Source organism: Sylvia atricapilla, chromosome 1 (genome assembly GCF_009819655.1).
Source record: "Sylvia atricapilla isolate bSylAtr1 chromosome 1, bSylAtr1.pri, whole genome shotgun sequence".
NCBI lineage: Eukaryota > Metazoa > Chordata > Aves > Passeriformes > Sylviidae > Sylvia > Sylvia atricapilla.
In genome coordinates this window covers 144,862,081-144,879,524 of record NC_089140.1, presented here as the reverse complement: position 1 = coordinate 144,879,524, position 17,444 = coordinate 144,862,081, and the positions used below count along the sequence as shown (strand labels likewise).

Here is a 17,444-nt window from a genome sequence, read left to right as displayed (position 1 = left end):
ATTCTACGACAATGCATCTAGTAGCTCTAACTTTTGGCTTTCTCTGTTTCTGGTTATTACCTTCTATGTTCCATTCTACATTTCAGTCCCATAGCATCTCTCTGTCCCTATGAGGACAGCCCCTCATCCAATCACAAACTGTCACTCTAGCATCAAATATGCATTTTTGCCCAAAACTGTAAGAATACTGAAAATTGTACTTACTTGGTTAAGGTAGATATTTTCTGAATGTTCAAAATCCACTCAAATGAGAATTTATGTTTCCATAAATTTGTTTGAAAATGAGGCCTTGACATTTGCCATTTTGGATAGTGTAATTTTCAAATGTATATGATTTTTTTTTTTAATAGTTACTTGTCTTTGGGTTATTTTAAGTACTATCAGTTTTCTGTCCCATACCCTGCTTTTATTACTCCTACATCTTCCTAGTCCCTTTGTGGATGATCAATGCCTTAGAAAATGTAAATATTTCCAGGTGTCTCTGGATACATATTAACTCTGCTGCCTGCCTATAAAATCATACCTAAATCAGCAAAATGAATATTCACTCTGCATATGATTGAGAACTGGCTTTATTCCATTATTAACTTTATATTTAACCTATCTTGGTATTTTAGCTACACCTAGAAATTTTGCCTAGCCTGAGGCTCTGAAGCTTACTTCACCTCAGAATACATGACTCTCAGATATTTGTAAAACATGAGGAGAGGGAAGCACTATAGAGTAACTGGGTAGATGTTCTCAGCTTAGCCCTGGTTTGGTTAAAACTGCTTAAGTAGTAGCTTGGACACAGCGAGAGATGCATGAACTCTCATGCTGCATGGTGTCTCTGTTGTCAGTGGATTCTGGAAAGCAGCTTTGCAGAAAAGCCTCTGGGAGTCTTGGCTGCCACAAAGTCGTACGTGAGTCAGCAATACTCTCTCCTGTCAAAGAGCACCAGCTGTATCCTGAGCAGCATGAGGAGCATTGCCAGCAGGAGGAAGGAGGCCATCCTCCCCCTCTGTTCAGCACTGGTGAGAGACACGTGCACTGCTGCATCCAGTGCTGGGCTCCCCAGTGCAAGAGAGACATGGACATACTGGAGAGAATCCAGCAAATGGCCACAAAGATGATCAAGGAACTAAAGCACCTCTCCTATGAGGAAAGGCTGAGAGAGTTGAGACTGTCCAGCCTGGAGAACAGAAGGCTCAAGGGGATCTTATAAATACACAGAAATACCTAAAGGGAGGGTGCAATGAGTCAGAGCCAGGCTCTTTTTGGTGGTGTCCTGTGACAGCACCAGAGTTAATGGGCACAGACTGAAATGCAGAAGTTCCCTCTGAAGACCAGGAAACTCTTACTGTAAGGGTGATCAGGTGCCTGCAGAGGTCACCTTGGGAGGTTGTGAATCCTCCATCCCTGGAGATATCCTAAGGCCCTCTGGATGTGGTCCTGGGCAACTGACTCAAATGGGTCCTGCTCGAGCAGGGGGCTTGGGCCAGATGACCTCCACAGGTCCCTGCCAATTCTGTGATCCTGTGAACTTCATGGATTTGCTGACCGAAGATGGATCTGTGTTACTTCACTGCAGTTGCATGGGATAGATATTAACCTGCTGTTCACTGTTATTTATTGCAGACAGAGAATCTGTTCTCTTCCCCTAGGACTGAAATAGAGTGCTTAGTTTGAATTTTTGGGCATAGATCCTCTTAAGATGATCTTGGTCCACACAAATTTCATTATTATTATTATTAATGGCGTGTAATATAGGAAGAAAGGTTAATGAATAAGGATTGACAACAGGAAGGCCAATAGATATTTTGCTATGCAGAATATTGTGGCTGATTTTATCGATCATTGAAAATTCTAGTTTGAGATCACCAGCTTAATGGGAATTCCTCTTAATAAGATAATAGGAAGACCAGAATACATTCAATTTATTTCAAGCTGTATGAGTGACAAGACAAGCTTAATGACTGTATTACACTGTATTTGATCCTTTTGTTCCTTAGAAACAGTTATCAAAATAATATTTTTTGCAACTAGATAAATGGCCTAGTACATTCCCTACATAACTGAAATTTTGTCCAGTAATCTATAAAGTTTCTTATAGTAAGCTTCATGCAATAGTATCCTAAAAATTTCTCTCTCTCTTCTCAGTAACACAACAGAAATCTATCTGAATTCTAAGTGGCTTTCACTTGTTTTAGTGAGCTTCTGATCAGGTTAATAAACCTTTACCATTCATCTTCCAGCCTGTTTATGGTTTTCTAGTCTTTAATAACAAAACCAAAACTTCTTTCCTTGCTTCTGGGATGACCTTGCCCCACCACAGATGTTGGAGATAGTAAATTACACATGAAATAAAAGAAAGGAATTATTTCCACATTTATTTCTGGAAACTTATTTTTAACTGTATTACTTGCTACACAAAATAGCACCACAGAATAGGTGCCTTTCTAAGGCAGTGTTTACCAACACTTTTTGGAAAGTCATCAAAAGAAACTGAAGGACACAATGTTCAGGGAATTAATATAATGACACTTTTTAAGTGTAGTGTTTGTACTGCAATAATCCTTTGTCTGGAGGTACTGCATGAGTAAGGTGTTGATAGTGACTGCATTGTACATGTCTCGTGTTCTGGGAAAAATGTTTGAGATGTGAAACTTGTCAGATTTTGAACCTCGTTGCTTTGGCAGCATTATCTTTGCAGATGATGCAGGAAAATGAAAAACTGGGAGATTCTTTAATAGAGTTTGACTAAAATTGGCATATTAAATAAATGATTTAATAAAATGTCATCAGTAGATTGCACCAGCATTTTAATCACTGCCTGAATAAAAGCATCAAACCCCAGTGTTATTAACAAGCAGGTTTTATTTAGGGTTCTGAGACATTCTCTGTCATGTTTTAGAAATTACTTCTTCTGAATTTAGTGAGTTGGAGAGAAAAATTTGGACTTTTGATTAATTCTTTATTATATTACCAGTCACAAACGAATGCTGACAGCTTTTTATTGCCTGGGCTTTCAAAGGCAATTAGAAATTTAAAGATCAATGAGAGTTAGATTTCTTAATTAATCTAAAAATAGGAGTGGTGTGTATTATGCATGTCAGTGTTATTTGATAGAATTACTTTATATAATTCTCACTTATCTAGGTATGGTAAATGTGGTAATATTTCATTACCATCAAAGGCATGTGGAGACACAGCTGTGGAACCCTAGAAATCTAATAATCCTTCAGCATAAATGTGTTTCAGGGAAAACCTGTTACTCAGAGGAGTTCCCACTGTAGAATAAGAAAGCCATTGTAGGAAAAAAAAAAAGGTCTGAAAATATGAATAAAAATATGACTTTTTTATATTCCTACTGTTTCCTCAAATATACTCCAGATTTTATTTAAAACATCTATATCTAGAATACTTTAATAAAAGGAGTGCATTTTCTCTTTTCTAATTAATCATAGAATCATAAGATATGATGAGTTGGATGAAACCCATCAGGATCATCAAATCCAATTCCTGGCCCTGCACAGGACACCCCAGGAGTCACACCATGTGCCTGAGAGCATTGTCCAAGTGCTTCTTGAACTCCTTCAGATGTGGTGCTGTGACCATTTCCCTGGGGAGCAGTCTGTCGCAGTGTCCAAACACCCCTTGGCTAAAGAATCTTTTCCTATTATCCAACCTAAACTTCCCCTGAAACAACTCCAGGCCATTCCCTCAGGTCCTGTCACTGGTCACCAGAGAGAAGGGATCAGTGCCTGCCCCTCTGCTTCCTGTCATGAGGATGTTGAAGACCTCAGTGAAGCCTTCCCTCCATGTCCACCAGGCTGAAGAGACCAAGTGACCTCAACCACTCCTCATATGGCTTCTCCTCCAGGCTCTTCACCATCCTCATGATCTCCTTTGGATGCTCTCTCATACCTTCATGTCTTTTTTATATTGTGGTGCCCAAAACTGTACACAAATATGTAAATATTGGAAATCATAGTATTAGTATGATAAATACTAGTGTCATAGAATAACTTTCAGAAAACTTAATTTTATTAATTTAGTCCTTTATGCTTTATGGCACAAGCTTCAAATTTCAGACTGTTATCTTTCTATTGAGCCCAAAGTAGGCAAATCCTAACCCTTCCTGAAGTTCCAAGGTCAGTTCTATTTTCTTATGAGTGCAGGATCAGCACATTTCTTAACCATCCTTGATGGTGTGCTCTGAGGACAAAATAAGGAGCAGGAGTCTCAAGGGATCACTGGAGTGAATTTCTGTTTTAAAAAAAGGACACTTGAAAAGAGGGAAGGTAGAAACAAGGCTTTTTTTCCTTCATCAGAGCATATACAGAATCAGAGGTGTTCAGTGTCTTCACACTGATTTCCAGAAGCAGATAACAGAAGCTGCAGACTCTGCCTTTGTATCATTTGGGGTTCAGTATGGAGACTAAATTCAGTAGGCATCTGGAACAGACTGCTCTCAAATCAGTTGCACTATGAAACAGTCAACAAAATGAACTATTTGATATTGTTCCTGTTGTTCTTCTTCCTCCTTTCAAATGCTTAAGGGATTCGTCTCCCATGCTGTTCTTCCAAAGGGAAAGAAATGCTTTTGCAATGAGATACCCTTTATGTATGACTTTAAAATGTCGATAACACATCTTCCAAAAAATCATGGTGGACAAGTTTCTTTGAGAAGGGGAATTCATCTGGACTTTGAACCTAAGTTTCTGTTTTAGCGAAACAGCTGAGGGACTTTGTGGTCACTTGTCATTTGAGTGAGGAGAAGTCCAGACTGCAGCTGATTTTTTAATAAAAATGTCAGAAGAAGTGCTTGGACACCAGAACTGAAATGCAATCAATAATGTGCATTATTAACATGGTGCTAAACAAGACAGTATGTATTTAAATAGAAGTAGATGTATATATTTAAATACTCTTTTATGTATAATTTAATAAATGTTTGACTATATTTCCATTCAGATGATTTGGTTTAACTTGCCTTATGTTTGTGTTTCATGCTGAGTGAAGAGTGTTAAAATGTAACAGAAAGAGTAAATGTCACAAGAGAAAATTTATGCAGACACTCTAAATTTTCTATTTTTGAAAGACTATTTAAATGTTTGTGAGCAAAAGTGTCAACTTCTATGAGAATTATGTTTTATTTATTTTTATTTTAGGCTAAAGAAATAATCCTGGCTAAGCAAAAAGTTCCAGCTTCAACTAAACAGTCTGTCTGCAATACACAGCAAAAAACCACAAGAAGGTAATCCCTTTTTATCTTCTGCATCAGTTTTATTTTTGTCAGTGTGTTATTCATATGCCAGAATATGTACTTCTTTTATGTTATTGTTGAAAATATTAAAATATTGATTAATGTAGAGTAAAATTATGTCTAAAAGCTTTAGATTAATAACCTGTCTGATGCTTTTTATTAAAAAGGGATCTCCTTCCATAGCAGAGCCAAAAACTCTCTTTTTTTGCCTGTAAGTCTTTTTTCCATCAGCTCATTCATGTTAACTGGTATATGTGAAAACAAAACCACCTACTGAGAATGGCATCTGCAGAGCTCTTTGCTATGGAACCCAGCGCTGGAAACCTTTTAGAAAGCAATTATTTTTAATCTCTCTCATGAATGTACTTTCTTACTGTTATACAGGTTGATTTACTACTCTAGTAAATAGATTCAAAAAGCAATCCTGCAAGGTTTTGTAACACAGATACATCCTGTTAAATGTGATGTCAACTCCAGCTCTTGAAATCTTATAATTAATGACTGCCCAAAGCAAGTGAATATCAGTGATGCACTATTTTCTGTTTTTACCCTTAGCAAGTGCTACTGTAGATAGACAGTAGGGCTCATGGACATTTGGCCTAAGTACAAATACCATGGTACATGTTTTAATCTTTCCTTCTCCTTTTGCTATAGCCAATGGTATTCATACCAGAGTAAGATATTGTAATAGCAAAATCCTGTAAGCTGTTTATCTGTTTGTATTTGAAGTGTTGCACTTGTTTCATTGTTTGATTTCATTGTGTTGAATCTTGTTAAAAAGGCTAAGCAGTTAGTAAAAACTGGCATTTTGGATCATGGCTGTTCTTGGCCTCAATATTTAGGACACTGGCAAAAGAGTTCTGCAAGAGTCAGTTGTTCTTAATTCTACTTTTAATTTCTTATTCCTAATAAAAATCAGTCATTTGCTTCTTTTCTTGATGATCTTTCCTTGATGAGAACATGATGGGGCACCTGCAAGAATTTGTTGAGGTTACTAGTGAACACCAAGGACCCTTTCCTTAAGCAGAAGTCATTACAACAGTGCATCACTCTGATTACCAAGTATTTCAAATACCTTTAGAAGATCCAGGTCAAATGGAGGATCCTTACTCTCCCTTATACCTGCAAAGTCATGGAGGTTCCTGGTGACTGGAGAAATGGAAATACTGCATCCATATTGCAACCCATTTTTAAAGAGAGTAGAAAGAAGGATGCTAGGAACTTGTGACCCATCAGCCTCACCTTTGGGGTTTCTACTCTGCCTGGGAAGCCTGGAATAGATCCTCATAGAAGCTATATTGAGGCACATGGAGGACAGAGGGGTGATTCAGGACAGCCAGGACAGCTCCACCACGGGACAGGCCAGCCTATAGTGGCCTTCTGTGATCTAATGACTGGATCAGTGAGCAAGAGAATAGCTACAGCTCTCATCTATATGGACTTCTGTGAGGCCTTGGTCATGGTCCCCCACAATATCCTTCTCTCTAACTTGGTAAGATATGAATTTGATGGATGGACCAGGAATTGGTAGGGTAGGATGGTTGTGTCCAGAGGGGAGTAGGCAATGACAATCTCTGCATGGAGATCACTCACAAGTGATGTCCCTCAGGGGCCCATACTGGGACCAGTACAGTTTTATGTCAAGCACACTTTCAGCAAGTTTGTGGGTGACTCCAAGCTGGGTGGTGCAGTTCACATGCCAGAAGGTGGGATGCCATCCAAAGGGATGTGTACAAGCTTGAGAAGTGGGTTCATGTGAGTGTCGTCAGGTTGAACAAGGTCAAATGCAAGGTGGTATACATTGGTTAGGACAGCTCTTGGTATAAATAACGGCTGAGGAAAGAAGGGATTGAGAGCAGCCCTGAGATCTTTGGGGGGATACTGGTGAATGAAAAACTGGACATGAGCAGGCAGTGTGCACTTGTAGGCCAGAAAGCCAGCCATGTCCTGGGTGGCATCAAAAGACAGCAGATTGAGGGGGACATTCTCTCTCTCTGCTCTGCTCTACCAAGACCCCACCTGGAGTTCTGCATCCAGCTCTGGGATCCTTAGTACAGGAAAGACATGGATCTACAGGAGCCAGTCCAGAGGAAGGCCACAAAAATTATTAGAGGGCTGGAGCACCTCTCCTATGAGGAAAGGCTGAGAGAGTCTGGATTCTTTAGTCTGGAAAATATGAGGCTTTGGGGAGACCTTCTAGCAGCCTTTCATACTAAAAAGAATCTTGCAAAAAAAGTGGGGATAGATTTCAAGGCATAATTGTTTTAAAGTAAATGAGGGGAAATACATAAGAAAGAATTTTTGTGTTATGAGGGTGGTGAAACACGGGCACCTGTTTGCCCAGAGAGGTGATGGATGCCCCTTCCCTATAAACATTCAAGGTTGAGTGGGACTCTGAGCAACCTGATTTAGTTGAGCATGTCCCTTGCTCATTGCAGAGGGGTTGGACTGATGACCTGTAAATTTCCCTTCCAGTTCAAACCATTTTGTGAGTCTATTCTATGACTCTTCTTCACAAAAGGAATGGTGCTTTTCTACAGAAGTGCAACTAAATCTTTAAATGCATTACAAGAAATAAGTTAAAAAACCCAAACTTGTGGATTAGGAAAATATATTTCCTTAGAACCCTCTGTTTGCCTTTAGTTTTGGCTGCATAGTAAATTTTTAAATAATAATGGGAGCATGGAAATAATAATGTGAAATGGTGCCTGTTCCTTCCAGCTGATGAACTAAACATATTCCTTGGCATAGTGAAACTCCAAGAATTTGTGTTTGATTTCTGTGCAGTTTTAAGTAATTATGAATATGCTTCCTGCAGAATTTGATGGTTAAAATATTACAGGAATATATACCACAAAAGTAGAAGTAGGAAAAGAGTCTTTGAATTACAGTTCTTTCTAAAAATAGTATGTTTTGACCTCTTTAGCTGAAAAGATGCTGACTAGCCAGATGTTAAAAATTTGCTGAATAGTTGTCTCTTAGATTACAGAAGAACATTCATTACAGTGATTATACTTGACAGCTACAGATGTCTTAGCTAAATGCTGTCAGAAATATAATCTGCCAAACTGTAATGCAGAGCTTTAAATCTCTTTAACTCCTGATAGCTACATTATATGATGATACTGTCATTACTTCTGCCACGTATGAGAGATTTCTTCTGTGACTATATACAAAACTGTATTTGGAGCTTCAAAGAGGCAAGTTTCTGTGGAAGGAATTTGACAGATTGATCTATTATATTTACAAAGCCTCTATTAATGCAGTAGCTGAGTGTGCCATTCCTTACTGGAACTGGCCTCACCGTTCATCTGTAAGATACCAAAGTTGAGTTCTCCACAACTGCCTAGAGGAAATTCAGAGGTAGATAGAAACTGACTTTTCTGAAATTAGACTGGAAATTTTAAGAGTAACAGTTACATAAAGTCAATAGTCCTTGTCTCATACCTTAGACTAGTCTTCCTTTAGTGTGCTGGAAAAGAAAAAAAAATCAAAATGTCTCTAAATGTAAATATACACACATTTGAATTCCTCCAGTACTGAAATTTTTATAAATTCATAATATTCATATTCATTCACAACATTTTTCTTTCATTTTTCAGTTTTCTTCTTTTGCTTTTGTTTTGTTTTTGTTACTGTAGATCTTTTTATACGGAGATGTTGAGAAGTGTGGCCAGAGAATGGTTTAATTTGAAGAGGCAAAGGAACGGAGTGGCAATTTCTGCAGAATTAAAAAATCATCAGCTAGTTCTGATCTATACACACCTTTTCTAATGAAGTAAGGAATGTAGGGTAGAGGTGATTTCTACCTTTGTAGTTCAGGCATTGCAAATCTGACTGCCTTGAGTGTCTTTTCCCCTCTTAGCTATGCAGGAGTGCACTGGGTGACCAAGCCAGCACATGCTCTAGAGAATACCTAATGTCATACATTAGGTTGGAAATCTGACTTACAAACTACTGGAATCAGTTCTTAGTGGCAGTGAATAATGTTTGGCTTTTGGCTTTTTTGTTTGTTTGTTTGTTTTGGGTTTTTTGTTTGTTTTGTTTTGTTTGTTTTGTTTTGTTTTGCTTCAGTTTTGTTTGGTTTGCCTTTTTTTTTTTTTTCTGGATTCTTAAGGAAAAAAAAAATAAAAGAAAAATATTTTTCTGGATAGTCCACCTCTGTCTGCTGGTGAACCCATAAATGCCGTTGAACAGGTTATCCAGTTTCAACCAAATTTTCCTAATGGTGAGAGACATAAAAGATGTAAAATTACCTGTAAGTTATACTGAACTTGAGACTGAGAAAACCTGAATGTTATTAATCACTGTATTGGATTTTAATTCCAATCTTTTTCTAGCAAATGCCATTATAAGACTCATTAACAGAACTTTTATGGTTTGCAGTTTCAGTGATAAACAAGCATTACCTTACTTTTCTTGGAGAAGTCTTTGGGTTTAGTTGATCTTTTCTTTGCTTATTAACAAAGAATAAAAGACTGATTATTTCAAAACTTCTCTATTACTATATCACTTGAGATGAGTTTCTGAAGATGAAACATCCTGCAAAGTTCTGTTTTACTGAATGACCCTGATTTAGCTTGGTTCCTTTCAGTGGAGAGGAGGCAAAGAACGTATTTGTGGGAAAAAAATGTAGATGTAAGAGTAAGAATCTTTCTTTGGGAGTGAGAAGATCAAATTTGAATTCTTGAAGCAGTCCTTGTGAAGTGTCAGAATACTGCCTTTCCACAGTTTGTCCCAGTCTTAAATTCCTACAGCTTACACAGAGGGATGTGATGAGTTGGAATGGAGAGAACTCCATGTAGTAAAGAGAAATACAGTAGAACAAAATGAGTCATTTCCTCAGGACTGGGAAGGGGAGGTGAAATGAGGTCAGAAACTGAATGGCATTGCAGACAAACTGATCTGAAAGAACTGCAAGAGGATTTATGTGATCTTTCAGAACCTAAATTCTCAGTGTCTAAACCAAGCACAGACATTTCAACGTGAAGAAAGCCAAGTGCATCTAAAGAGTGTCCTGAATGACAGATGAGTAAATGTGTGCAAAGATCACAAATGAGAACTCAGTTATCAATTCTATTGAGATGTAATGCCTTTGATAAATACCTAGGATTAGTTCACAAATCTTGAGAGTTGAGTAGTTTGCAGAATTAATATTTTCTGGCAATGAAGTTTGCTAGCTGTCATGAAGACATTGAGAACTTTTAGAATGCAAGTAATATTATATGGGAAAGGAGGAATCATAGGAACTGTAATTCAGTTGGTTTCTTAATCAGAAACTGTAGTCAGATATGTTTTTTACTCAAATTAATCTCAATGTATTGAGTAATTTGCATTCTTATAGAGGCCTGGAGCTAATCAAAGTAGAGGGTGTACATGTCCATCATTTGACTAATGAGGAAAACAAAAGGTGAGTTGCCTCAGAAGTTGATTTGAAAATTATTTTGCACACTGGCATCTGATAATAATTAACTATAATAAAGGTGAGAAGGCTTCAGAAACATGCCCTTCTGGAAAAAACATTCTCAAGAGAACACTTCAGTTAGTTCCTGATCACTGCAGTCTAAAGCTATCTTTGGATGTGCATATGGGACAAGGACAAAAGTCTGAGGGCCAAGATGGGCTTACAAGTTGCTTTCTAACATTCCATAACTTTGAAAAAACTTTGTTAGAATAAAGTGTGTTTTCAGTATATGTTTCCCAAGTGTTAAGGGTTTCAAGTTTGGCTGACAAATTTAACAGTGAAAGGAGAGAAAATTAGATGATATTATAGCCACATGTAGAAATTCAGAGTCAGTTTGCAAATTGCAGGTCTTGGAGCATATTTCTTGCTCACAGACAAGGTCAGGTTAAAATTAAGTATCTTGAACTGATTGTTCAAAAGAAGGAAAGGGATGGAACAGTGAATTTGAAAATGTCACAGTGGCCATGATTTTCTGTCTAACTTCTAGAAACACAGACACTAGTAATATATACATTTTCAGTCTGATGAATCCTATTTGTGAAATATATTTGTCTTTTAGAAAGAGCAGCCTACATATCATCAGCCTTTTATTTATCAGAACATTTACCATTGATTTGTTAGTTATTCTTCACTCTTGCTTTGTCCCTGAGAAGTGCATTTGATTCTGTCAGTGTTCATGTCTTCCCACTGATTCTGAAGACTCCCATTACAGCTTCATTTCAGATTACACACATATGCAGAGGTTTAAAAGGTCTCTTACACAATGAAAGAGGAATTAGTTTTCTGAGTACTTAAAAATCCATAATTATTTGCCTAGATTACCTAGTAGATTTTTTCTAAGCTTATATTTTCAAAAATTGAGGCTAGAGTATGACAAGTGTCTCACATTCACCATCAGTTTTTGACATACCTAAATAAAGATTGTCTTTCTCTAAGCTCTCAAATAAGATGTGATTTCATATACTGGAATCACTCTATTTTCTTATTCAAGAAAAGAATTTATTAGTACTTTGTCTAGGGTGATAATGATTTTTTTTTGTCCTGTTTCATTCACAATGTTAAAAGTTTTGAAAAAGTGCCTCTTCAAAGCAGTTGGTTATGACTCCCAAATATCTTAAGATATCCTGATACCAGAAAGGAAACTTTCAATCATGTGTCAATAATCATATATTCTCCATCAAAGATATAAGAAATCTCTAGCAATTTAAATTTTTTTGAAATTCAGAAGTTGACACTGAGAAATGTAACTGTCAAAATCATTTAAATATCAAGTACAGGGATTAAAAACTGAGTAAATAAAAGTGTAAATTATCAAGAAATACCAAATTATCAGATATGCCATGTGCCACACACCAGATTGTCCAGCAGGCTGCTAGAGTTATTCAAAACTTTCTTTATCGTGGAATCTTTATTGTATTCTTTAAAAGCCTAGTCAAACTGTGTGGAGGTAGAAATAGCCTTTCAAAGGGTAAAAAAGGGACAGGAAGAAATAAAGGATTTAATTTATTTTTGTGTGGTGCTTTAGTGTTGGACCATAATTTTTTGGGTAGAGAGCACTCAGCAGCAGGTAGCAGTGCCAAAAAAACTTGTGAAGACCTGAAACCAAAAAGACCTGAACTTGAAAATTTCAGTTTGCAAACACTGAGATATTCAGATACGTTCTCTAGCTGGTCCTTCAAGGAATATTTTTGTTTCCATAACATCTGTTTTACCATTGTTCATGGAAGAGCTTCAGCAAGATGATTTTTATTCTGCTAGATGGAATTACATGGAAAAAAACCTGTTCTTTCTTAAAAAAATGTTCAGGTGGTTACCCTGACCTCATCAATGCCCAGCCTCTTTTGCATAGATTGCGTGAAGAAAGCAGTAGATCTGTGTTGTAACTGCACTGATTTCAGCCTAAGAGAGTCTTGCTGTCAGCCAATTGTATGATGGTAGCTGGGATACCACTGTGAAGCTTTGCTAAACAAGTAGAGAATGTTTGATCATGTTCATGTAGGTACATGAAAACATGAAAACTTCCTCTCTGGAGAAATTCACTTGTGCTTGATTCTCAGTCTTACCTGTTGCCTGTTGCTAACGTACTTTGAGATTACGTGTGTGGTTGCAGTTTTGGGAATGGCTGATGCAATAACCTTTTCACAGCTTGTCAATATGGATTCTTACTTATGACACTCACTCTTAATTTCTAGGGTACTGGATTCTGCTACTAAGTAATAAGATATTCAAACTCCATGATTGAGTTTTTGTGAATGACAATTTGTACAATTTTGGAGCTGTTGAACAAATGTGAGATCCCACTGCTAATTGAAATACTTCAAATTAAGGAAATTCTTTTCTAGCATGTGATGGAAGCACAAGCTAAGCCTAATTTATTCTCATGTTTATAGTTTTTTAGCTTTTTCTGAGGTGGCTCAAATTAGTGGTAAATTATTAGTTTATGGGTCTGCTCTCTGTGATCTCACCAACAGCTATGGATAAAGTGATTCCAGGTCACAGCACATTTCATAAATTGCACAGGAAACAAAAATGCCCCTTACTTTTGGGGGATGAACATTTTTCAGAATGTTGCCACAACTTGAACACTTTTATGTTTCATTAAATACTATAGTGCAATATCAGAAAAAAAATCTGGCTTTATAAATTGAAGCATATTCAGGGTAAAGAAATAAGACCTTTCTTGTATTTGTTTTCATTACCCATAAAATTCTACTCCAAGTAATTTTTGCTTATGCCACTGTTTGGAAAAGATTTATGCAGATTATTAAAGCAGGCAGCTTCTCTGGCTGTTTTCTGCTGAGAAAAAATGATCAAATTACTCTTTCAGTACAAGAAAAATCTAGTGACACAGAGCTGAAGGAGGTGGTTAGGCTGGTGACTGCCTCCTTTAGAACTTCTGCTTTCCTCAGCATAGCACAGGAGCAGAGGAGGAACTCTGCTCTGCCATGAGCCCCTCTGCACTGCTCCTGCAGTGGGGCAGGGACCCTGACACAGGTAAGGGCTGGGATTCCTGCTCACATCTCCCAGAGCCTTGATGGAGAAGCATTGGCAGAATCTCTTTAGTTGTTCTAACAACTAAAGATGGTGTATTTTCAGTTTAAAATCTTCTATTGTACTTTATGTACAAATTTTAATTTCCTGTGTTGCCATCCATGAAATTCATTCTGTCATGCAGTGACTTTGCCTCCCCCTTGTTTGTTCTGTTTCTAAGGAGCCTTTCTGATCTCCTGGGTAAACAGAGTTTTCTCACATCTCTGAAGGGTGAGGCACTGTCTTTTTTAATGCTGAGCCGGGAACTGTGACTCAGTAGAAGATGGAGTATGAAGACATACAAATCATGTTGTAATTTGAAGAAATTAAACATAACTGTACAATTAAATTTCCATTTTGCCTTTTTTTCATGTAAACAGTTACAAATCACATGAAAGCAGGTTAGATTTTTTTTAATCATTTAGCTCCTCTATTAGAAAATAACAATGAGATTAAAAGCTGAAAGACAGAGAGTATGTTTCAAAACTTTGATCATCATGTGACATGGATAGGTTGCCTTAATGAGTGGCCAATGCACATTTCTAAGTGTCATCTGAAAGAGTATCCTTAACAGCAATAGAATCTGAAAATTGTGTAAAAACTTTGACTTTTCTTAATATTTAATTAATTTCTTTTTCATAATAAAAACATGGTGATGATTCATGTTGCCAAAATAAAAAAATTAGCTGATCAAGATAGACATGTTCCTACAATTGTATTTTGTATATAAATGAAAGTATTTCTGTTTTCCAAAGATGAACCTGTCACCTAGAAATTGATAGACAGTCAGTGGGAAGGAACTGTGTAAAAACGAACAGAAAAAAAATTTAAAAAACAATTGGATTTTAAAAAATTACCTTAAATCAAAAGCCAACCATTTGTACTGTGATACCAGCAGTCACCATGTTCTGATATAAAATGAATTAGCTATCTAAAATTAACTTTTGAAGTCTGTTGACTTTGTTGATTCTTTTGTACAAAATCTTAGAGAATTTGTATTACTTTCATGTGTTTACACTTGGGGTTTTTATTCAGCAAGCAATTCTCAAGTTACAAGATCTCTTAACCCTGGTTTAATTGGACTCAGTAACAACTCTCATACCAAAGTCAATGTGTTTATAAGCAGGCATCCAAAATAGAACCATAGAATCACATAATAAATTAAAAGAATTCTGTTATATTTGACACTGAAATTAAATTCTTTCCATTTATTTCCCTCTTGCCTCAGGAGTGGACAAGTTGAGAAGTTAGAAGTGGATCCTAGTAAATATTCATTCCCTGATGTGACAAAGATAATCCAAGAAAAGGAACGAACTGGACAGGGACCTATAAAGCTCCAACCACAGAAGGTTACAGATGTTAAGAAGAGCTGTGTTGATTTTGAAAATAACGAAGATGTTCCTCCCTTAATTTGAAACATTCTGAAATATCCCCTCTATAAGCAGTATGAATGATTGTGTTGAATTCATGACCCTATGTATAAATAAAATAAAATAGAGCTGAAGTTGGTAATATCATTACATTTCCTATCAATAACTTTTTTTTATGCTGCTGTTTTCTGCTGCATTTTCTGTTAGTATATTGCTATATAAATTGTTTTTTCTAGATTGTTTACTTAGTAACTCTGAAATTAGAATAGGGGCTTTATATCAGAGATTGTCATTTCTTCAGTTTACTGTCTGGGCTGAGAGATGATGCATTACTGTAGAAGAAGAGAAAAGAAAGGAACAAAGAAAGCACTTGTAACAAGATTTATGATTTTTCTCATTAAACTAAGGATATGAAAAATCTCTGTGTATTCCTTCAATGTTTTCCTTTTTATGATGAGCAACAGTTAGAGAAAAGGGTATGGTCAGAGTGAGAGATATTGCTGTAATCAGCCATTCATCACTGAATCTCCAGCATAATGTACAACTCCTGGATTCCAGAACTTGCCTAGCAATGCCACTCCTTGAAGATTTTGGGAGAGAATAAAAAGAAGCTTCAAGAAAAAAAATAAGTTGAATGACCTACACTACTTTCCTTATGCATTTGTTATTGTTTGTAATGGAAGACTGGAAGAGAAAATGCTTCAGATTCTATTCAGCTTTTGCTTTTAGTTAACAGCAAGCAAAGTCGGGAAGAATCAAACAATATTTTCTGATTAACACTCATTTTCATCCTTAAGATAGAAGATCAATAAGCTGCAGTTATAACTGAACCACTGTTTAAGTTCAGGTAGTGCCCACATTATCCTCAGCACATTGTCACGTTCATAACACAGCCTTTGAAAGTGCTGTATCCCTGACTGTGAAAAACATTGTGCAAAAACCTCAGCAGTTTGAATGATAATATTCCCGTTGAATTCTGGGAATTTTTAGCCACTCTAAAGTGCTTGATAGTTCTTCACAGATGTTTAATGTAAGATAAAGATAAATAGTCTATCTTAAAGTGCATTGAAGAGAAGCAAAAAATATCCATCAACTTAGGCTGATGGCTTGAACCAATGCATTTTCTTTGGTTGCAGTTTGAAATGGATATAGGGTAAAAAAATGAAGTTTCATACTAATGCTGGATATGCTAAAAGCTGAAAAGAAATTTATATATCTCAAAGACATAAACCAAAGTTGAATTGGGGCATCATCTGATGGACTGTCATATCATCTTGGATTTTTCTTTTGCACTGACTCAATTTTTCCAATTTCAGAATAAATTCTTTAATGATACAAACCTCTGAGCCCTGGAAAATATTTAATCAGCTCTGCTCTGGTTAATGGAGTATAAAAACATCAACTGCTTTTGCAATATGTCCCAATTCACTAGAAATGTCTAAAGTTGCCAGCTAACTGTGGAAAAGACATTAAATTTTATCTCTTGATCTCACTGAGTAGTAATGTCTGTAGGGTGAGCATGGATCATTTTCTGGATTGCACATCAAGGTTCTGTATTTGAGATTGCACACAGTGTCCCTGCCCCAGGGGTGGCAGTGGGTCTTGGGGACAAACAGGTTCTGTCCAGCAAGGGACAAAGGTGACAGCAATACAGGAGGAGGAGCTGAGGAGGGACCCCAAGGGGAGCTGCAGGCCCCAGAGACACCCTGTAGAACAGAGATCCCCTTGCAGCCCAGGGAGAGCCTGGGAGTCCTAAAAGTTGGTGCTGTTTCATGGAACTGTGCAGCCCTAGTAGGAAAACAGGCAACAGATAATGTAGTTTTTAGCAGTCAGATGGACAATTTATGTTTATTCCTTTCAAGCCTACTTCCTTTTGTTTCAGAAGTATGGATTTTGCTGACCTTGGGATAGGTGAAGAGAATAGGCTCCACCACTTCTTTGAAGATAAAAATCAGTAAATTTTGGCAGGAGATCCATTTTTTTAAAAAATTTCCTGTAATTTCATTGATTGCTGTGAAGATTTCCTGGTGTTTCTAAGAGGTGAACCTTTTACAGGCTTTCCTCTTTTTCTTCATTGCTTATTTCTGAAAATCTTGTAGGGACAATTAACTTTTCAACCTTCAGCCAATATGGATGAACCTGTCAAGAGTTTCAGACAAGTGTGGAAAACAGAGGCATCCATGCAGCCTGGTCAGGTATGGTTATTTTATTTTTTTATAAAGAGAGAGCTATAAAAATTAATGTCTAATGTCAAACCAAAGGATAACATGAGTCTATCTTTCTCCATTACAACTCAGTTCTGTTTTTCATCTAGTTTCATTGTGAATAAATT

The 17,444-nt window shown here is 36.9% G+C and overlaps 1 protein-coding gene across 2 annotated transcripts in view; it reads left to right on the top strand.

Moving 5' to 3' along the window:
* Positions 1–15,514, top strand: part of LOC136371900 (dynein axonemal assembly factor 11-like) — a 51,812-nt gene extending 36,298 nt beyond the window's left edge. For both annotated transcript variants that reach the window (XM_066336255.1, XM_066336251.1), the window contains 2 exons: positions 5,154–5,239; positions 14,971–15,514. In XM_066336255.1, coding sequence (XP_066192352.1) covers positions 5,154–5,239; positions 14,971–15,157 — 273 coding nt within the window. In that variant the 3' untranslated portion in view covers positions 15,158–15,514. The remainder of the gene's footprint in view (positions 1–5,153; positions 5,240–14,970) is intronic.
* The last annotated feature ends 1,930 nt before the right edge of the window (positions 15,515–17,444 follow it).